This window comes from Dunckerocampus dactyliophorus, chromosome 9 (genome assembly GCF_027744805.1).
Source record: "Dunckerocampus dactyliophorus isolate RoL2022-P2 chromosome 9, RoL_Ddac_1.1, whole genome shotgun sequence".
Lineage (NCBI taxonomy): Eukaryota > Metazoa > Chordata > Actinopteri > Syngnathiformes > Syngnathidae > Dunckerocampus > Dunckerocampus dactyliophorus.
In genome coordinates, this window is record NC_072827.1 from 23,176,515 (window position 1) to 23,198,997 (window position 22,483).

Consider the following 22,483-nt stretch of genomic DNA (forward strand, 5'->3'; position numbering starts at 1 on the left):
TTTTATTCGGCCACAACAAAGTACGCCTGTATTGCTGTAAGGAAAAGAGTAAAAATGATATCTTATATCTCAAAAGAAAACAAATAGTTCTAAATCATTTATGCTGACGTTCACTAGGAACATTATTATACAAATGACACTTTATCACTTTCTATTACCAGCTGTACACTGACTACATCATATCCATGCTTCATTTCTAGTATCCTCCCTTGAAAACATGTACTGTAGTAAAATGGTTGAGCAGTATACTCACTTTAGTGAGATACTGTTTATGGACACATACCTAGTAAGGTCATTTTCAGTTACCTACAGTGTGTCCCATCTGCGGCCATTTTTGTACATGTGACCAATTTATAGAAGTGCATGCAAAACAAACACCACCAGAGGCTCCATTATTGTCCACTGTCTGCTTTGTCGTCCACAAGTTGCAGACATCCTCTGTATGTTTTGGGATTGAAAAGTGCTTGTCCATAGGTAACTTTTGTTTATGTTCCAACTCATTGCATAGTTTAGCCACGCTTTTGTTGAGAACATTGGGGAACTGTTTAACGTGACCTACAGCAGTGATTTTTGTTGTTAAATGAGAAACTATGAGATTATCATCACATGTCGACATCATTGTCAATGTAAACAAGGAAGTGAGGACGTGGGTGGGTGATGCAGGGACGCTGACTGGTTAAACAGCTAACGTGCGTGTTTGAGCACTCCTTGAGGCCTTTATTGATCGTAACATTGCGAAATCCTGTAAGGTCTGCCCACTCTCTGTCCTTTCTCTGTTGTGTGGACAGTCAAACACTGTTGCCCAGGTTGCTAAGGAAAACAGTTTAGTGAGCATGACGGGTACGTTTGGGGCACAAAAGATGCCTCGCTGAATGTGATTGTCCCACAAGTGGCATATTGATCTGATCTGATGAAAAACAACCTGCAGTTACCTTTCTGGGCTTTGAGGTTACTGAAGCCCTGTAAAGTAAATCGCTTTTTAGCCATGGCAGTTCTGTCTGAGGTAGGGCTTGTGGCTCTTTCATCTGACGTTGAGGAAATGCAAAACGAAAGGACAGATAAAGAAGAGGAGGAAAGATGCAAGGCAAGGGTTAAAAGAGGCAGGAAGCAAACATAAGGGAATATATTGATCAAGACAAGAGGCTGGACTAAAAGTGTAATATGCATGCATGAATTTGAGTTTGAAACAGCTCACCTTTTCCTGCTGACTTTGGCAAAGGAGAGGAACTGCCATCAAGGCCGTAGTGATCTTCTTTCCTGTTGTCTCCTTTTTTTAGACTCTTCTGGCGCATCTTGAATGGACTGCTGCTGGCCCAGAGGAACATGTTAAGAACATCATTTGGACACAGTTACAAGCAAGTTGCAGACCTACCTTACGTTCTCTGGACCACTTGCTGCAGGGGGACAATGGATAACCTGATCCGGCGCCCTTTGCTGGCTGGCCTCTGTAAGACATGAAGAAAGAAAGAAAGAAAGAAAGAAAGAAAGAGACAGACAGACACATATGTAGAATATTTTATTTTTGTAATTATCACAGAAAACAAGACATTTTAGTTCTATTGTTATGTCATCTCAATCGCTCCTAAGGATACTAATTATTCTGTTGCCATTGTCACGTTCCTCCCTTAAAAGAGCGTATTCTGCAGTGCAAACTATCTTTAGTCGGGCATAGTTATGTTAGTAAGGTTTTTTTCTTCGATAGAGGACAAAAATGTAACAGGTGCTTCCAAAATAAGAGTACCCTCTTTACCTCTGCAAGCCTCCAGCTGTGTGGTCAAAACCTTTCTAATCTCATTCACCCAGGTGGTTTTCACTTCAGTCGTCAGTGCCTAAAATGTCAGAGTAACAAAGAATACGAGACTGAAAAGTGCAAATTGGACTTTGCCTAGGACAGACACTCTTTTACATCCATCCACATCTGTACCTGCACAATGTAGACCTCTTCTCTGGAGTTGCTCCAGATTTCAAACTTCTTATCTCCTCCCTTTGCGTTCTCGGTAATGCCCACAGCGTTCATCTGTTGTGGCAAACAGACTAGGGAAATTAAAGTCAATCAATATTGGAAGGAACTAATTAAAAAAAGTAGCAATGCTCACGCTGAGTGACTGCTTGAAGCTGTAGGATGGAGCTTTCTCATAGCCCTCCCCGCTCTCCTCCCTTTTCTTGCAGAACAGGAGGGCTTTCTCATGCAGAAAGAGGTGCCTCTGCATTGGCTTGAAACGGGCCAGATCCTTTACCTTGACGTGACCTTTCTTGTGTTCAGTCCACACACTGAACGAGCCCTGCATCAGAAGCTTGCCCAGCTCACTCAGGTTCCCCTGATCAAGGACAATGAGGATTAAGAGAAACTGTTCTAGGTCTTTCTTGAATTTAACACGTTAAATGAAGTCACTTCAGCACAACACAGTACAAAAAAAGACGATACATGCATTGCAAATACCATATTTCCTTAAATAGGAACCTCCACTCTTAATTGTAAATGCCATGTCTCAATTAATGGCCACAAAGGTTATCCACTTTGAACAAATAAATGCCCAATATTGTAGAATTAATCTTTCTGTGGACTCCAATTGCACTAAATAATAAAATGCCTGATCTCATTGCTGAGAACATCTGAGAGTTTTAAATCTGGGATTCATTCATAATGACCCATTTGTACATTTAGTAATTTAACTGAATACAGTGCATCTCCTTCACATTTAAAATACTGTGGTGGTTTTGTAGTCCAACAAAAGGATACAAAAAAGTGGTATGCAATGGAATCTGATTGTTGTGAATTGTGTTGTTCTGACTGCATTTTGCTGGTCCATTGTTCTGGTTAACATCTTACCTCATATCCTGTAATGGCGATGAGGTGCATGGAGTCATTGACAGCCTTGAGAATACCCAAGATGGACGTCAGAGCTTCTTGCAGGTCTTCGGCCCCTTCACAACCTTTACTGTACTTAAGCATTTCCTTCAGGGACCAACAAAAAAACCTTACTCTTGAGCACAAATGTATATTAGCAGTTCCTCGACATGTTACCTTCAGCAGCAGTTGGTATTTGGTTATTCTCTGTACAGGCTTCAGCAGATATGAATCCAAACCCAGTTTATGCTCCAGCTTTTTCTGACACTCCTGGGGAAAAAATTAAGGACATCAAAAACAAAGCAAAACGCTGACAACAGTGACTGTGCTGAAAAAGTACCTGGAAGAAGGCAGCGTCGGAGCACTGTCTCCAGAGGCTTTCGGAGCGAGGCTTGTTGTGGCAGTACTTCTCGTAGATCTGTAGGTCTGTCATCTGAGTGAGGAAAGACAGGTTGTGTCTAGAACATTTAATGTTGGCATACTGGGCTGGTAGAATATAACCATTCACTCACCCTTTCCAAGAAACATCTGCCAACCAATTCTGGACAGTCGGCATACAGCTCCAGCTCCCTCAAAAACGTCCTGAAAAATATAGAAAGAAACATTTTTAAGAGACTATTGATGCAGGTTCTGCCTTTTAGAGTACAAGTACACCAAAAACAATGTTGGTTACATTTTGGAGTCCAGTGAAAATACCGTAATCATGCCAGACTGGAACCCAGTAAGAATCTGAAGGATTAACTCCACAAGTGTGTTATGCTTTTTCTTTGCCTGTTTTATGTTTTGTGGAGCCACCACACCACACCACAGCCAGGGATGGCAAAGAGTAAAAGTGTAATAATGACCATAGAACTGGAAACTGAATTTATTGTATCTATGTCCTGGCTACTCAGTACAATATGGCTTAAAGCAACAATAAGACTATGTCCAAACAAACATATTTAAAAAACTTAAACAAAAATAATAATAATTCTATGCGTTTTGGCCTCTCATGCACACGCAGATGTAGGTTTTTGTCCTTAAAAACTGAGGTTTTGGATAACTCCTGCCAGGGTGAAGATTTTTGAAAAGTGTAGCTTCAGTTTATGTGTGTGGACGGTGAGTTTTTGGCTTGTTGCCGACAGATGACGTAAGAATTACCTGCCGTCATTTCCACACTAGATAAGTGCAATTTAATGTGTGCAATGGCAAACATTACATTGCTGGTTTTATACATACTGAGATCGCATGTTTAAGAAAACACATTCTGCCAATTTCACTTTACATTGACGAACAAAGGCGCCATTATGGGCTTCGAAGGACTTTGTTCTCTAAAACTGCCACGAAGCTCCTGCCAAGAACAGTTTAATGTTACTCAATACAGTGCCTGTACAGTTAACAATCATTTACGATGACAGTTGCACCCTGGGACGGACTAATTTGCATGACTGTCTAATGCATTATTTTATTGCAGTGCTTATCAGTCTTTCCAAATGACATTTGAGAGATTGACATTTGAGTGAATGAAGGTGTAAAAGCCATCGGAGCTCTCACATATTGTCTTAAAATAAGCATTACAAGATCAAGCCAGGCTAGTCCAGAAATAATGAAGACAACTAGAGTAGGTGGTCTAGTGTTGCCATGGTAGTAGTAGACGTGCTACTTCTCCTATTGCAAGTGATGTGAGTGAGAGTACCAGAAAATGTTTTTTGAATTACTACTGAATTACTGAATTTAATTATTATGATTATTTTATGGCTATTCAATTCAAGTGAAATCAATTAGTTTAGTGAATTCACCTCTTGTGGAAGTGGTAGATTTCAGGCATGTTGCCAAACAGAACCTCCTTTTTGTTTTGCAAAGAAGTAGGGATGAGGTGCGCCATGGCTGGGTTATCCATCTCGGAGGCGTAACCCTGAAATAAACGTATTATTGTAATAATAATGACACACACGTGTCAGAAATCAAAACAAGGCTTTATGGGAGAGATAAACACCTGTAACACACACAGCAGCTCCTCAACGTAAGCCCTCTCAGTTTCCAACAGCTCGTTCATGACATGCCTGCACAGGGAAGATGTGGGAGAAAAGCTCTCAATCCATCAGTTGTAATGATGAGGACGATTTTACGGCTGATGCCTCACCTCCTCAGCACAGCCAGGTTCTCATCCTCCTCCGACAGAGAGCCGTGTCTGCAGTTACGGTGTCCATTCTGCAGCTGCTCGTCTGCCTTGGGATGGAAAACAAAATGATTGAGCTAACCTGGAGTGGATACTCATCGATCCAAGTAAAATCATGCCTACTCACTTTGTCAGAGCTTCCATTGTTTCCCTCAGAGGCGCTTCTATCAAGTTTACCTCGATGCGCTGCAGCCCAAGATGAGTCAAAACATTTACAGTATGATGACATGATGAGGACAAATATTGCACGCACCGGTCACCACATTAGGTACACCTGCACAATCTAATAATGAGGTTCAACCCCAGAAATGTGCTTTTATAAATATGACAATGCTCAGTTTGATTGGCACTGTCAGAGCTGTAAATCTAACAATATGTTTGCAAAGATGTAACTATACTGCATCATTGGAGGTGTTTCTAATATTTTGACCATGTCATGTAGTTAAATAAGATAACCCAGCCAAACACACGAGGTATTGCTTTGCCATTTGTTAGTTAGCAAATTCCATAATGGCCTGTCAGATCCAGCAGATGACCGGCAGACTTCTACTTCTTAAGGCAGTCTTAAGGTTTTCTATTTCCTCACTACTCTTGTTTTGGATCTTAGAGGACCGTGCAGATGTACCTAATAAAGGTATCAGTGAGCTCACGCTAGTCAAATGTGTCAGATTGAAGTGTGAAATGGGTACAGGCCGGTAGGATTGGGCTAGTGTGAACACCCAAATCTTCTATTTATTACAGTAATCTCTAGTTTATTGCTGTTAATTGGTTCCAGATCCGACCGTCATAAGTGAATTTCTGTGAAGTAGCATTGCTTATTTATAAAAGCAATATTTTCATAGTTAGAGCATAGAAAACCTGATTACGACCCTCTAAATACAGTTTTTAACATTACAAGAGCCCATTATAACACGTGAACTAAAACTCCCCCACGACCCTAATTAGGATAAGAGGCACAGAAAATGGATGGATGGACTATATCATCCGTCCATCCGTTCTCTATGCTCATCCTCATTAGGGTCGCGGGGGTTTGCTGGAGCCTAACACAGCTGACTTCGGGCAAGAGGCAAGAGACTGGTTGCCAGCCAATGGCAGGGCACATATAGACAAACAACCATTCACACTCACATTCATACCTATGGACAATTTAGAGTCTCCAATTAACCTAACATGCATGTTTTTGGAATAAGGGAAGAAACCGGAGTACCCGGAGAAAACCCACGCACGCACGAGGAGAACATGCAAACTCCACAGAGAGATGCCCACACGGGCAAATCAAACACAGGTTCACTATATCAATCTCACCTATACTGTGTGTCTCATCGAACATTATTGACACCTCGTGACTAGTGTAGAATACTACGTCAATGTCTTTGAATGCGTCTTTTGAAAGCCTTATAATTGTATTTTAGATATGCATATGATTTAACTAATAATAGGCAGTATTCAACCACAAAACAAGCCACAAAATTATTACCGCAAAGTCTACATCGCGGTTTGAACAATGCTCTCTTGTTCTATTGCGTTTTTTCAAAAATGTATTAATTAATAAATGACTGCTGTTTCATGGTTGACTATGGCTTATTATTAGTCAAAAAATCAAAAGACAAGTCATATGTAGTATCAGTGATGTTACACTGATGAGACATTACCTTAGATTACATTACCTTGGAGTAAAAAAAAAGTTATCCTCCCATTCTGTGTGAAAGTGGTAAGTTTTTGGCTTCTTCCCGACTCCATTTGAAATACTGTCTTAAGTTTAGAACAAATAAATTGGAAGCTACAGTAAAGTAACTAGCTAGCTTGGTAGCTTGCTATATGCTATGAGCGGCGGCCGTCTCTCTGTCCCTGCAGTGATCATGTGGCCTGCACATTAGTGTTGCGCACTGTGGTGTAAACAAAGAATAATTCGAGCGTAAAAGTGACTATAGGGTGTTATAATAATAGTAAAATAATTTAAAAAACATATTTAGAAAGTCTTAAAGATGTTTCTATGCTCTAACTACAAAAATATTCAGTTTATTAACATTGAATTCTACTTTGCAGAAGGTCACCTATCGCGGTCGGGTCTGGAACCAATTAACCACAATAAATGAGAAAAGATGGTAGGACTGACCAGGTGAGCTGAGGGGTGATTTGATGAAAGCTTCAGGTCTGGGGGCAACCGGTTGCACTGGCCTGGTCTGTTTGGCCGCCAACTTCTTCAGGCTGACCCTCCTCTTGTCAAACATCTCCTGCATTGACGCCTGCTTCTGAAAGACCTTCTCCACTTGGTCCTGTGGGCGTAGGTTTTAAACGTCAGGACAATACAGTAGGTGGGTGTCCCATTTTGCAATAGATGTTCAGGCTGGGGGTCCTACCTTGAGCTGCTGGTTGAGCACTGCCTCATAATCTGTCCAGATGTTACTCGGATCTGACAGTCGCTCTTCGCCTGTGTCAGCCAGGAAACCCTCCAGCTCCTGCAGAGCTGACTCTGCCCCCTCATGTGATTGACACTTATCCACGGGCTGAGACGCCAGCAGGTAAATACCATCGTCACACCACTTTGAAGCCTGTAGGTGACAATGAGACGACACATGAGAAAACTGTGTGTGAGTGAGTTGGGGTCTATTATTTCTCACCCTCTCCAAACAGCGATGCAGATCTCGGGCTTTAAGGAGCTGCTCCTTCTTGGCCTTCAATTCGGCACTCAGGTCTTGACACACCACTCGGAGCTGACTACTTTTGGGCAGAATAGAATCCTGAGCATAGTGAGCCTTCTCGATGAGGTCATCACCTTCACGTGCCAAAGACAAAGCTCTGTCCAGGACCTCCTGTGGACCACAATCACAGGTTGTATTACTGCTAACTTGAAGGAGCACAGGAACACTTTATCAGGCCATTTGGGTGTTAAAAATAGACCAAGAAGTAGAACCATGTGATTTCACAAGTGAAATATAATGAAATATAATGAAGTGAGAGTGTGATTTTTTAAAATTAATTATTTCTCCCTTGAAGTCCAATGATGCATTAGTCATTTACAGTAAATGCTCCAGTTAACGCCTCTATTCAATTAACCGCTGAGTCTCCTAATGTCATCGAGCGCGTGGTCTACAAAAACAAATAACCCCATGTATCTCATTCAAGCCAGGTCAAAAAACATTGAAATTAGTGGCTGTGGCTGTAGGCACTCTTGATGTAGTTTTTTGGAACTTCACAAGATGATGGTGACAGACGAGCTGTTGGTCTGAAACTCATGCATTTTAAACTTATGCTATTGATATTTACAATGAACTCATCAGCGCTATTAAGGATGGCTTACTGCAATTACATTAGGTTTGTTGCTGTTGTGCAATATACTTCTTAATAAATGACCACGTGGTCAAACAGAGACGCATTTTCTTTTGCACTGCAAATCATTATTAAAGTAAAAAAAATGAACTTGTATAGATATATATAATTTTATATATAATTTCTGAAATTATACACTCCCTTCAACGAGTTTTCAAATTTCTGAAAGTATACCCTCCCTTCAATCATCACCTGATTTCAGTTAACACCCTGTTGTCTTTGTTGTTTATCTGAATAATGCTCAGGAGCACATATTGACTCATATGTGAGATAAGAAACTGTTGACTTTGTCACTTACGCAGACTGTCTCCTCGTAGGTTGTGAGCTCGCTGAAGATATGGTCAGCGTGGGCAGGGCTAATGCCCACCTCAGAGAAGGTGGACACTTTCTCGGACACTTGATCCAGCAGAATGCTGACCTGATGCACAAGTGCAACACATTCAAGACGAGGAACAGGGATATCAGCGCGAGTCAAGCTGCGAGTTAATGTGACTGACTCACCTCCTTGTAGTTGTCCTCAAAGTGACGCAGCTGGAGACATTGCTCCAGTTTGAACCGATGCTTCCCCCAGAACTCGTCAAAAGCTCGTTCAGTCTCGTCCACCTGAGACAGGAGTCTGGTAGAGGACACGGAATGATGGTTAAAAACTGATGGCCGCTCAAGAGACGCTGACTGGTTCTTTTGCGAGCCACACGACCTACCTCTGCACTGTTGCCAGGTTCTCCAATTCGTCCTGGTTCATGTTGTGGTCTGGGTTCTGCATCACAGGGGCATTTATGCTCTCCAGCAGTCTGCTGCCCTGCCTCAGAGCCACCAGCAGGTCATCCTGCACAACCACACAGACACCAAACTATAATCTCCACAAAGGTCTACTTGTATAAAATCTAAAAGAATTGTATGTGTGTGTCTGTGTGTTCTACCTTCATCTTGTCTCTCTTACTGCCGTGTGCACTGAGCAGGACGGTGGTGGCCTGGGTCTCATTGGGGAGTTCTGTTTCAGCCAGCTCAGCGCCAAATGACTGCAGAGCCTGGGCCGTCTTCTTCACCATCAATGCAAAGCCTTCAATGGCCTGCCAACACAACAATCAAGAAGATTTGTATAAAAGAGTGATAAAATGCTGGTGCCAAACACAATCCACGCCCCACCACGGAGACTTGTGCCTTGATGCCACTTTATGGTCATTTGCTGCCATCTTGTGACCACAAAGTGATACTGCATTGAGAGCTGCATAGATATGACATAAAATTGAAAAAATAGAAAAACAAAATAGAAAAAAATTAAATTAAATTAAATTAATTATCTGGCTGATTTAGTAATGTTGGTTATTTAAAAATCCACACATGACTTTTTGAGGTCTTTTTTAGAGCTTTGTTTTTATATCTTAGGTTATTTGTTTACAATTTTAACTAGTCATTTTTTTTAACATGAGTCGGTAATTTTCTAAGTGATTAGAAAACATTTAGAGTTTAAAACTGTCTAAAATAAATCCGTCAACAGTATTGTATTTCAATAAAACCTTTCAATGGCTTGTTGGAAGTGTAAAAAGCCAGTTTGTGTGTAAATACCGTGCGTTGAGAGATCCACTTCTCGTGACAGTATGCCTGCGTTCCCCCGAGTTCTTGGGTCAGTTGCGTGTGGTCAATGTACGAGTGAAGCTCACTTACTGAGCTCAGCATGATCACCTGGAGAAGAAGAACATGGTGAACATACACACAATACATTCGCCAGAATAACTTTGCTAAAAGGAACCATGTCACATAAGGCAAAAGCCATGCGTGTAAACATACCGGCACCTTCATCTTGAACTCATCTTTGTTGAACTTGAAGAGGATGTCAGAGAGTGTGCGCTGGAGGAGGGTGGTGGGCCTTAGGACCAGAACCAGCTGGAGGTTTCCAGGGAATGCACCCTAAGGTAAGAGAACGGTGTAATAAGATGAGATCCAATACAGGAGATGGATAAAAATTCTGCCTGGATTGTAATGCTCATATTCTGATCAGCCAGGTGTCTCAGGTGAATCATAATCATTATAGGGCCAATCCTCTTCTCTGAAGTGCAGACATCTGCAAAGATTGAACTATTAACGAATGTAAAAAAAAGCTAGATTTAATTGTCTGCCTACATCATGGCAAGTATTCATTTCCACAATCCGCTGTAGGTGATGTGGTGAGACTGTGGCACGAGGCAACATATAATCTTAAATACAAGTCAAACGCAAAAAGGCAAAACATAACATATGACAGAGGGAGGATGATTGGGCTGTACCATTTTTAACTGGTGGTTGAGGTGACGCTTCCATCTCAATTGTCTCAATTGAACTCTGAAATTATTTCCAATTAGTTCCATTGTGACTCAAAACATTAAAAAAATCAGCATTTTCATCCCAATTAAGTCCAAAATTTAACAGGGTCTTGTTTGTCACATGTACCTCCTAATACACAGCAATGTCTTAGGTTGTTTTTGTGTAACTCTGCTAACAAAAAAATAATAAACCAACGGCAATCAAAACAATACCAGTATATAATCTAATTACAAGATAGAGTCTGTATTCATTATGAACACAGCCATGTATCACTTCAGACAGAACATTATAGCAGAGGAGGGCAGAAAGCTCCTCTTCACAAGCTGTGCTGGGGAGATAAAGCTGATTTAATTTAAAACGAGCGACCATCCTCCATCAGTGTCTCCAGAGAGCAGCTTGAGCGGAAAATAATCACATCCCGTTTTATTTCTTATTTTTTGTTTCCTCCACTGTATAACATGACTGATTCAACATGGAATTGAAAAAAAAAAAACAGCAAAAGGAAACAAAATCTGGGAGGGGAGATGCAAGATTCAGATCGCTGAGGATGACGTCACTTTCTGATATCATCTCTCTTCACAGGCGCTATTCATCATTCATTGGTAGCGACATAGAGGGATGGACAAAAGAGGGAAACAGCCTTTACTTAAATCATAACATAGTGGCACCTCCAAGATTGTTTCCCATATAAAGTAATCTAAATTATAACAATCTATTCTAAGCTTAAACTGTCACCATAATGTAGTATCAAACACGGCGATGGAGGACTGCAATTTGGAGGGTTGAAGTAGCCACACATACTGTATCTCACAGAAGTGATCACACCCCCCACATTTCAGCAACCTTTTTATTATAACTTGTATTACTTAGTGCCTACTCGTTATACAAACTAAACATATATATATTGCTGTACAAACTAAAAACCCAGACTACTGTAAAGTAGTATCAAGCTTCATTTCTCTAGTGTTGTCCCTACAAACCATATACTGTAATAAAATGGTGGCTGAAATGTGAGGGGTGTGGTAACTTCTGTGAGATACTTTAGTCCAGTTGTCGGCATCCCGTTATATGTAGTATTCTGGTCACTAGGCATCAGTGATGTTATGAGTCATGATGCTAGATAACATTGCCTTTCACACTGCATGGAGACTGGCTACTGAGCCAGCAGAGTCGAGCCGACATGCCTGAGATCGAGTGAAAAAAAGGTTCTCCTCTCATTCCATGTGGAAGTGGTAAGTTTGTTTAAACTAGTTAGCTCAGTAGCTTGCTATGCTAGAGGCGGACGTCTGATATGTCACTGCAGTGATCCCGTAGCCGACGCAATGTGATGTAAACAAAGAATAATAGGAGTGTAAAAGTGACCATTGGGGTGTTTTTTTCATGTCTACAGGGCTCTAAATGTTAAACTCCATATATAACATCAAAAACAGGTCGTCTACAAAAATAATCTGTTTTTAAAATTCAATCATACTTTGTGGAAATTCACTTATCACGGTCGGGTCTGGAACCAATTAACTGCAATAAATGAGGGACGACTGTATTTGTAAGTCTGTTAATGCATCCTGGCTGAGTTCTGAGGGAGGGAAAGTCGTAGTGTACCTGTCTGCGTGCGGTAGCGAGAAGTCTTTTTTTCCCCCGTCGTAAGATAATCATGAACGCCAAAAATGAGGTTGCCGACCAATGCTCTAGTCTTTATGTGAAGCAACTCAACCTTAACTTAGGGTATGCTACATGATGATGGTGAAAAACTGATTTCAAATATGAGCAATTCAAAGGTCAACCAGCGTCCTGGAATGAATGTTTAACCTTGTAGGTTTCACTGTCTTAGGATGTAGGTAAATACAGTACTGTAACGTAGCCTGCTTTCATTGTCAAATTAATGTCAAATTTGGCATATTGTACTGAAAAGCCTAGACAGACACATCCACAGCTTTTCCAATATTCAATGAGCTCCAATTTTCATATCACATCATCATGTAACCTTTTATATTTGATCCTTTGACACTTATAGCGGTCCAATAATCAATCCAATTATGTGGTACATTAATGTAGTTTGTACTCCAAGGGACACAAATGGTCTCCTGCTGTACTCCGATATCGGACTACGTAGAGGTAAGTGTCTCTCACTGAGAGGGAGTTGCAAACATTCCCAAAACAAAGACTGTGCTCACCGCGATCCGAAGCAGAGTCCCTTTCACGGCCGCCCATCGGTCCTGCCGGCGATCAATGACGAGGATGAAGCCCACGTCTGTTGATGGCAAACTAGTACCACAGTGAAGGAAAACCCATTCACAAAAGAAGATTTACTATAAAATTATAAGCCAAATGCAAAACAATGTGCACACTTTTTCCTTGTGAGTCAAGTGATGAAGCTACAGAGTGTTGTGTCGCTCTTTATCTTCTCAAACAAGGACGCACCTCCTGATGACTTGGCCCGGATTCCCCCTTCCCTGTGCCCACCCTCCACAATGGATGCCCACTCCGAAGGGTAATTAAGACAATAAACACTCTCAGCTGACAATCCTTATAGTCTCATCAGCAAACATCCTCCCTGCATGCTTTTGGGGGTAACAGGAACAGCAGTTCTCCAGCGAGGCAACAGAATAAAAGAGCAGTCCCAAAACTCAAGTCACCTTCCACAAAGGTACAGTAGATCCCACTGTGTAAACACTGCATATACTCAGCCTAAGCCCCACCTCCTTCCCCTCCCCTGCATCTGGCAGCTGTCCAATGAGTGATGGAGGCTGTTGAATTGTGAGCCAATCACAAGGTTGCTGCAAAGTGATGAGCAGCTCTTAGAGCAAGAGCAAAGGGCGGTCTCAGACGAGGCCTCCCTGTAAACAGGAGTGTTATCTAGTCATAATGGTCTTTCATCCTTATAGACAAACATATACAATTATTAACTTTGTATTCGACCTCATTATATTGTGCATGCGTGCCTAAAAAATGTCCAATCTTTATACAGTATAATGAAATGGCTTGTGAAAATAAAAATATAGGCCAGTTTCATGAATTGCGGTGCTAATGATAGGTGTCAAACAGTGGCCCCTGATGAAGACCTCTTAGTCTTTAATAATCAAAACGAATTGAGGCTCATTACACCCCCATGAACCAGTAACCTTTAAAATGGTACACCGAATAATGTCACTTCATGGTGATCAATCGTCATTTCAATTAGTTCCAGTCTTCCTGAAGTAGTGCTCGTTGATATGGACCAAAACACCTATCTCAATATATGTTGAATGCCGATATTTTTTCCACTAAGTGAGTGTAGACAAAGTCAAAGTCAAATATGTCATGTAAAGTTGTTACATTAAATTTTTTTTAATTTTTTTTATAAAGCTGAACATTGTAGGTGAGACAAAAAAGTGAGTGAAAACACCTTAATTCCATTTAGAACTACAAATATTGATTCTTAGTTTGTTCATTTAAAATTGGCCATCCAAATAAAATAATTTTCATATTTTATCTCAGCTAGCGCCTCTCAAAGTCCAGACAGCGTAATAATTACATCCAGACTCGCCTCCAGCTTGTGTCTTCTAGTAAGGACTACTTGTTTACTTATCACACATCGTTCTTCCATCACAAGTTCTGACACATTAACAGTTAACTGAGTCCGAATGAGGCTTGTGTGTAATGAATAGGCATTTAATGAAAATTAGGAAACATTTACATTTTAGATCCCGCTCTGTAAAACAGGGTGAGATACACCAAAGTGGCATCGTGCCTCAAGAGAGCTAACGGCTGAACAGACGGCTTGCAACTGCTTTGGGGGCGGGGTGGACAAAACACAAACTGTACAACAATACGTACTTCACTTTTAAGTCCCCAAATACCAGAAAACTCTCCAAGTAGCTACATTTGTCACCAAGAGCTCCTCCTTTATGCATGGAGGGGGGCGAAGCAGGAGCCCGGCTCAGAGCACTGACACACCCAGAGTGAAGAGTGAGACATCCGTGTCAAGATACATGGGAACAGCGCAAATTAAGTCTACATCGATATGAACAATGTTTATATTTTAAAAATATTGATATATCACCCAGCTGTATCCTGAAGCAGACATGAAGATGACTAATTCCTTCAATTTGTGTGTGCAGCAGCATGCCTATACAGCAGGGGTCACCAACGTTTTTCCTTGTGAGAGCTACTTTTACAAAATGAAAATGGCCAAGAGCTACTCATTTTTGTAACATTTATTTTCAGAGCTTATTTTAAACCCAAACAAAGCGAATATGCTTGTTTTACCAGAACATTAACAAAATGCTGGTGTCCACAACTCACATTTTGTATTTCAGAATGCATTTCTTTCTACTGTTCTTTCATTATTAACTGAAAACCTGAATGAAAAGCAGGCTTGTGGGCACCTTATGTGGTCATGGGGGGGCTACCTGGTGCCCGCGGGCACCACGTTGGTGACCCCTGCTATACAGTAATATCGAGGTGGCATACCTGGGCACACTTGTCAGGTAGGTGAGCACGTTGTGAAACTCTCTGTCGGTGATCTCGCCAAAGGATGGGAACTCTGGGAACACAATGATGGGGCTTCCGTTGTCTCCTCTGCCTCCTGCAAAAAAGAAAAACACATACACAATACAGTACATACAAAGACAAACAAAATACATAAAACATCCAGTTGTTTGTTTTTGTTGTTGCAACTTTAACCTGTGCTTTTAATGGTACCCTACTATGCAAGTGACTTTTTCAATGATGTTCTAAAAGTAATAGTCCCTACATCCTGATCATACGCACCAAATGTGAGACAAAGCTATCATGTCCCTCACGTTTGCTCCACTTTTGAGAGAAGAGGCAGTCAAACGTTCGCTGATGAAGTTGGGGCTTTTCATGACCTCATGACCTCCTTCCTCTCTGACATCATACCAGAGGTGGGAGCAAGTCAGTGTTTTGCAAGTCTTAAGTAAGTCTCAAGTCTTTAATCTCAAGTCATGTCTCAAGTAAAGACGTGCAAGTCTCAATAAGAAAAGTCGGTCCAAGTCCAAAGTCATAGGCTTACAAGCCCATACAAGTCATAAGCAGTGTTTGGTGTCTCCCGAATAAAATGCTTTTTTTTAACAATGTGGCAATCTATTAAATTTGACAAATACAATGAATGCTTTGTGAAATGCTTTATTTTTTTTAAATATAAAATAAGACCAGTGTGACAAGACTTCACAGTCACAGAAAAAGAGTGCTACCATAGCATTCAGGATTTAGTCAGACCACAGAAATGTAATCCACACTCGCTGTTTTTTTCTTAAACCTGATTGGACATTAATAGATACATTCAATGAGGCAGATTCAAAGGGAAAATATGTTGTCTTGCTGCAAACTACATAATGATCATCAGGTTAGTTGATACTTTGAATGGGGACGCATTTTACTCAACACACTGAAAGTCTGACGTATTGTCAAGTCGTTATGTACCGAGTCAGTGATGTCAAAGTCCAAATCGAGTCCAAAGTCATCAAAATAGTGACTCGAGTCCACACCTCTGCGTCATACCACCTCTGACCCAACCATAGTTACATGACCTCATCCCGTGTACTGTATATGCTCACCATTTCTTGGATGGCTTAAAAAAAAAACAACAAAACCAAAAAGGCTGGCTTCAATACATATATTAAAATGAATCCCTGCACTGCCAAATATCTGTCAGTCAGCCACAGACATGGGAGCTATAAGTTTGATCATGTTTTTCTTCAGCAAATAGGCTAATCAAGCATGCTGTTGCAGTTAAATTTGAGTGTAATGTTAGCACAGTAGTTCACATAGCTTTGCTAGTTGGCTCCTGGAGCAACATTCCCACTATCCTCCTGTCCCACTTAATGTTACATTGCTGTATGTGGTATAGTCAAGTCAATTTCAGCTAATAGGAGTCAATATTGATGAATGGAATATTTTTCTAGTTATGGCTTAGAAAACCTGTTTATGATCTTCTAAATACGTTTTTTAACATTATTAGAGCCCTTTAGACATGAAACAACACCCATATTCTCACCTTTACATTTGTATTACCCAACAGGACTCTCATGACCGTTGTTCAGTTTTGTTTATCTTGCTTTCTGTGTCGCTAAATAAATTAATGTACTGTTGTTTGCACACCTACCCATGTTTATTTGTTAATCTGTGTGCTTCAGCCTTTTTATTTGATGTGGAAAAAGCCGCAAATGCCATTTATTTTATTTGTCGGGATCGTCATTAGCTCTGCTCTTACAAAAAACCCACTATGGACTATGGACAAAAGCTCATGAATCAGATGTGACTATGAAAACCCTTAGTCGAAGACGGTCATATTTAGGTCACGCATTTACAGTAGCATTCCAAAATGTATTGTAATTGCATATTCATAATAAAATGGTATACATTTGACAAAAGCTGACATAAAAATAAAACAGTAAAAAATTGAAGTGGTCATTGTTTTTGGTTTCATTATTGACTACACTGCCAATCACACTTTTTTTCCACACACAATCACCCTGCTTGTGTTTAACAGCTGCTCTGTCAGCACATGTGCCCGGAATATCAATCCCGCCTGCCTTTTCTTCTGTTGTCGCTATGGCAACAGCAAGTGCACGGTCATGGTTCCAATATTGTCCGCTTGTCTGCAAAATGGTTCCTGTTACCCTGCTGTGGCCGCAAGGTAACAGCATGGTTTATGGAGGAAATGCATGCAGGTGGAGGAACATATTGATTTATCGTTAAAGAAAAAACATAAGTATCACAACACATGCATCTCTAAGCAAATAAATAATAATAATAACAATAAAAATAAATCATAAAATCGAGAAGATGAGATCATGTCCTTTGAATTAATCCATTACCATTTTGTGTTTCAAGAAAGAGATTAGGTGACATTTTAACTGGCAAGAACAAAAATAGGTCACGGGAACTATGCCAATGCAAAAAAAAGCTGATGCGTTGGACTGGAAAACTGCTGCCATCACTGAAAAACTGTGCTAAAAGATGCACCCGCTAGAATACCACCAAAAAATACCATGATTTGGTGTTTGACATCAGCTAGCTCAAGTCTTCATAATTCAAAATAAATGACACACCAGAAAATAATCCCAGAAAAGGTTGGTGACATTTGTTACAAACTGAGAGCAGTTGAGGAAGAAAGGAGACCTTTGACCTCAGCTACCTTGAATATCTTGGGTCAGACAATCATATTGATGCTGTTTCCTGGAGAAATAATAACCTTTGAAAAATACTAATATTTATTAATAATGTTAATAAATAATAACAAACATTAATATTATAATATATTGACCCCAGTATAAAATATTTTTTTTATTCAAAAAAGTCTGAAAAATATGTTTTGTGTTCGAGGTCTAGAGATTTACACATTTACACATGCAAAGCATCAAGTTGGTACAAAATGACTTCTCCCGAAGGGAGTCAGAGCTTTTCTTCCTGTCATCCACACACACACAAGTGACTTGGAGAGACGCAGCATTGAGACCAACTGGAATGAAGCGTCTCTAAGGTTGTTAGCAAGTTAGCAAACAATATGTCTTTCCTTATGTTCCACCAGTTGTTGAAAACCTCATTTAAACAAAAAAGCTCAATCTTGTCTTTAAACCAAAGAAGAAAATACAAGGGGTCGTCAGATATTCAGGGTGGTACTATATTTGGGTCAATATGGTAATTATAAATGAACAGATTTCTTCTTAGTAGTAATTCCAAGTGAGAAGTAGCTTGGTTGAGATATGCGACCTGACATAATGCTTGCATGTACACTTTATATGACTCATAAGGTTAAAAAAGCATGTACTGTAAGTAATAATAATGAATGTGTCACCTGTAAGAAAGGCAAACTGCTTCCTGAGTTCAGGCGTGATATCAGCAGCTTGCAGAGGACTGCTCTCCAGTTGCATGATCTCATCTGGAGGCAAGAAACACACAGAAAAAATTAAGGTGAATAAGCAATTATTTCTTTCTTAACTTAGACCTGGATACACTCCTGATAAAAATTCAAAATCAAAAGAAACCCCCCTAAAATAGAAATAGAATGTTCAAAAAAGGACTCAGTAATGAGTACCGGTAGTTCCGCCCTTCTTGTTAAGAACCCAAAAAATTGGTTCGGACATACTTTATACCAGTGTTTTCAAACGGGCAATTCTGTGGCATTGAAGAGGCGAGGCCTCTGAAGACATTTTTGTTCTTAAAACCCGTCTCTCGCAGATGACATCTAATGGTTTTTGGACTGCACTCGGCACCAGTTACAACCTTCATTTGGACCGAGGGACGTCCCGTATCTTGATGGACAGCCACTCGAATCGGATCCTCTGGCTCAGGGCCGGTGACATTTTTTTGGGTCTACCAGGAAAATGTTTTTTGTCTCACTTCCATTTCTTCTTTTTGCATTTTGAAGCTCTACTTCAAACCTCCTTACGATCCAACAATGCAAAATGGAAATTTGTGCAATTTTTCAACTGGTCTTAAAATTTAGATCAGGAGTGTATCACCATCTGCTGTACCTCACACTGACTTCAGACCATGTAAAACCTATTAGGCAGTGTTTGTTGGATGGAAAGTAGCAAAGGATTCAGAGTGAAAATGACAGCTGAAAGTTGGAAGAAGCCAAAAAATCAAAAGACTAATGAGTTGTGGTCAAACCAGAGGAGCCTCGTTGGACAAAAGCCTCGCGACTGTCAAGAGGACAGTCAAGTGGACTAACGAACCACATGAGGTCATTCTGACGTTCACAAGCACCATTCCATTTGTAAAGGTATTTGGTTAAGATGGGCCTGAATGTCACCCTGAGTGGACCAGACATGGCAGAGTGAACCATATTTGGTGACTGAAGCAAAACAAGTGTTCAAAATTGACTTTACTATGATTTCCAATGAATGCATTCATTCATACATCCATTTTCTATACCACTTGTACACATTAGGGTCAGCTGGTGAGCTGGAGCCTATCCCAGATGACTCACCAGTCAAACATAGGGAACATATAGACAAACCACAATTCACACACACATTCACACCTATAGACAACCTGCAGCCTACAATTAGCCAAACATGCAAGATTTTAGGATGTGGGAGGAAATCAGAGTACAGTCGTCCCTCGTTTATCTCGGTTAATTCGTTCCAGACCCGATTGCAAAAAGTCAATTTCTGCTAAGTACATTCAATATTAATAAATGCAATATTTTCATTGTTAGAACACAGAAAACCTGTTTGACTTTCTAAATACAATTTTTACCATTATTAGAGCCCTGTAGACTTGAGATAACACCCCTATAGTCACCTTTACGCTAATATTATTCTTTGTTTACAACAGGAGATGGCCGCCGCTTTAAGCATAGCATTGTACCAAGCTAACTAGTTAGCCTCCAATTTGTTTATTCTAAACACAAGAAAAGGTTTCAAATGGAGTGGGGAAGAAGGACAAAGTTAGAAGCCAAAAATCTACCACTTCTACACGGAATGGGAGAACTTTTTTTCACTATGTCATGTCGGACATGCCATGGCTGACACCATGCAGTGTTAAGGTAATGTCATTTAAGGTAATGTCTTACAGTGTAACATACTACATATAACTTGTCTTTCAATATTTTTGGACTAGTACTTCATCGTCAACCATGAAAAAGCGGTCATTTATTAATTTTCGAAAAACCGCAATAGAGTGAGGGAAGGATGTTGAAACGACTGTACATGGAATCAGGGATCTGGTGAAGCACTGAGAGAATTAAGATGGTGGCAGCTACCTGTTCAATTCATATTTTGAGTGCTAATGGTGTAGCATAAATAGCCATAAAGGAGCAAGAACTAAATAAGTCAAGAGAGTACATGTTGGAATTCATGTTTTCCTTAACGGCAGCTCCCCAGTGCTGTTAGCAATCGCGCAGCCCCAGATCATGATGTTACCATTACCATGCTTGACTGTGGGCAAGACGCAATTACATTGGTACACTTTTGTGAGATGTAAATAAACTAATTTTAAAGTTAAACTTCTACATATTGTTGCTTTAAAGCAGGGGTCTTAATAAGGTTCGTTCATGCAAATGTTTTCAGAGCGAAGGTCCAAACCTTATTTTGTCTTAAACTGCATCAAACAGACGAGCTCACATGAATATCAAATGTAATGAAATCCTGCACATCACCCTTTAACCAATGCTTCTCTAATAGTGAATTTTCCATTTGCTCTAATTGATCACAGGTCTGGAAGGGCCATCACTGGGTCCAGATGCGGGCCGAGGTCCGCCATTTGGTGATGGCTGCTTTAAAGAGTCTCAAATTCACTTGCCAGGTAAACCAATAAAGCTTGTTCTTATTGACTGGTTTATTTTCCAAGAGACAGTTATTGATTGTGAAGTAAGAACAGGCATTTGAGGAACAGCTTCCTGTTTCCTTTCATTGTAACCTGCAGCGGGGGTGTGCACAAAGCGAACAAAGCAACAGTGGACATGGATGAATGAAACAAGACAAACGACCTCATCTCTGATGTTTGGTAGAAAGCAGTGCCGCCTGGACGATAATGGCCACTTGTTGCCCCAGGTGATGGGACATCTGCAGGGTGCTCAAATAGGCCCGGTCGCACCACTCAGTCAGACAGCCACACCCTAGCCCCCCGGCGACTCCCACACATAAGATCGAAACCAACACCCACTGTGCTTTGTTTCAAAAGGAGTAAAAATCCCCCCTCCTAAAATGTCAGTAAATGTCAGTTTTGGTCATATATCTGTATTCCAATTTACAATGATTATAGTTCATACAAAAATTCACAATATATTTTCTGCTTCTAGATTAAGTTATCTTCAATACTGACCAAAAGTCTGTGGCCACCGTTAGCTTTGATGTTTTTATTACCTTTCTCCACTGCAATCCTTTTGATAGTAAATAGTAGGACAGAAACAATGACAATCATCGCACCACGATGTTCATAATTGTCTTCCTTTTTGTGACTTTACTGTAGGATAGAGGCAGAGCAATCATCAGATAAGGCTAATCCAGCATTGCTAAAACAACAGATCTAAAGGCTTTTTCGACAGTCCTGTACTTAATGCATTTGTTATAACTCAGCTCATTAAAGCAACATAATGTAGATTTAACACCACTCACCATCCACGCCTATTATCCGCATCATTCCAAACCCTGCGAGCAATAAGAATGGGACCAGACCAACACCATTGTACGTTATAGTGAAACCACTCTACTATTGTGAGTCCATGAGTCGGATTTCAGACCTCTTTTTGTGTTACTCTACTCATTTGCTAAGTATCAGTGATGTCACAAAGACCTTATGACACTTTGTGATTAGGTACCTGCGTGTAATACATTCTTTTTGTTATTACGCACACTTACAAGGCAAGCGCCAATTAAAAGTGAGCTTATTACTGAGCTTACTATTTGTATGTTTGCAAAATACAGCAGCTCTTGTCTTGGCAAAGCAAGATACTATATTTCATGCCTATCACACACCAATGCATGCATACATATGCACGCCACCTGCTGTTTGAGGCGCTAATGTTCTTTAAAGGGCTTAACAACAGGGGATTACTGTGCAGCTCGTGTTTGTGGGGAAACGAGTCAAACGTTAGTGGGTCACACACCTGGACTGGACCGCCTGCTACTACTGACACACATTAGAGTGGCGCCAAGTTTTGTCTCAAAACGTTCTTAACTACTTTAAATGACAATGGCTGTAGCTATTGAATCCAATTTCATATTTCTCCTTACTCTACAATATGAAACTATTGTTATGGTTATGGTTACATTTATTTGAACATGCATACAAGTTACATTGGAATACATCACATATTACAATTCACAGTTGCACATGTCCACTGAATGTGGTGACCACTGAAGGGTTTGTTAGGGCCAACAATTCTCCATTCGTTG

The 22,483-nt window shown here is 40.4% G+C and overlaps 1 protein-coding gene across 7 annotated transcripts in view; it reads right to left on the bottom strand.

The window, feature by feature from the left end:
• mcf2lb (mcf.2 cell line derived transforming sequence-like b) overlaps positions 1–22,483 on the bottom strand; it is a 40,920-nt gene that overhangs the window by 5,780 nt on the left and 12,657 nt on the right. For 6 of the 7 annotated variants that reach the window (XM_054787024.1, XM_054787021.1, XM_054787020.1 and 3 more), the window contains 26 exons: positions 18,436–18,519; positions 15,087–15,201; positions 12,809–12,899; positions 10,125–10,244; positions 9,903–10,019; positions 9,257–9,406; positions 9,038–9,162; positions 8,838–8,952; positions 8,635–8,754; positions 7,628–7,819; positions 7,367–7,558; positions 7,123–7,282; positions 5,134–5,192; positions 4,971–5,056; positions 4,824–4,890; positions 4,627–4,742; positions 3,361–3,430; positions 3,189–3,281; positions 3,026–3,118; positions 2,831–2,956; positions 2,097–2,318; positions 1,925–2,017; positions 1,751–1,829; positions 1,373–1,445; positions 1,196–1,305; positions 933–1,025 (listed from right to left, as the gene is read on the bottom strand). In XM_054787024.1, the coding sequence (XP_054642999.1) occupies positions 933–1,025; positions 1,196–1,305; positions 1,373–1,445; positions 1,751–1,829; positions 1,925–2,017; positions 2,097–2,318; positions 2,831–2,956; positions 3,026–3,118; positions 3,189–3,281; positions 3,361–3,430; positions 4,627–4,742; positions 4,824–4,890; positions 4,971–5,056; positions 5,134–5,192; positions 7,123–7,282; positions 7,367–7,558; positions 7,628–7,819; positions 8,635–8,754; positions 8,838–8,952; positions 9,038–9,162; positions 9,257–9,406; positions 9,903–10,019; positions 10,125–10,244; positions 12,809–12,899; positions 15,087–15,201; positions 18,436–18,519 (2,961 nt within the window). The remainder of the gene's footprint in view (positions 1–932; positions 1,026–1,195; positions 1,306–1,372; positions 1,446–1,750; positions 1,830–1,924; positions 2,018–2,096; positions 2,319–2,830; positions 2,957–3,025; positions 3,119–3,188; positions 3,282–3,360; positions 3,431–4,626; positions 4,743–4,823; positions 4,891–4,970; positions 5,057–5,133; positions 5,193–7,122; positions 7,283–7,366; positions 7,559–7,627; positions 7,820–8,634; positions 8,755–8,837; positions 8,953–9,037; positions 9,163–9,256; positions 9,407–9,902; positions 10,020–10,124; positions 10,245–12,808; positions 12,900–15,086; positions 15,202–18,435; positions 18,520–22,483) is intronic. The other variant, XM_054787023.1, reaches the window with a different exon arrangement.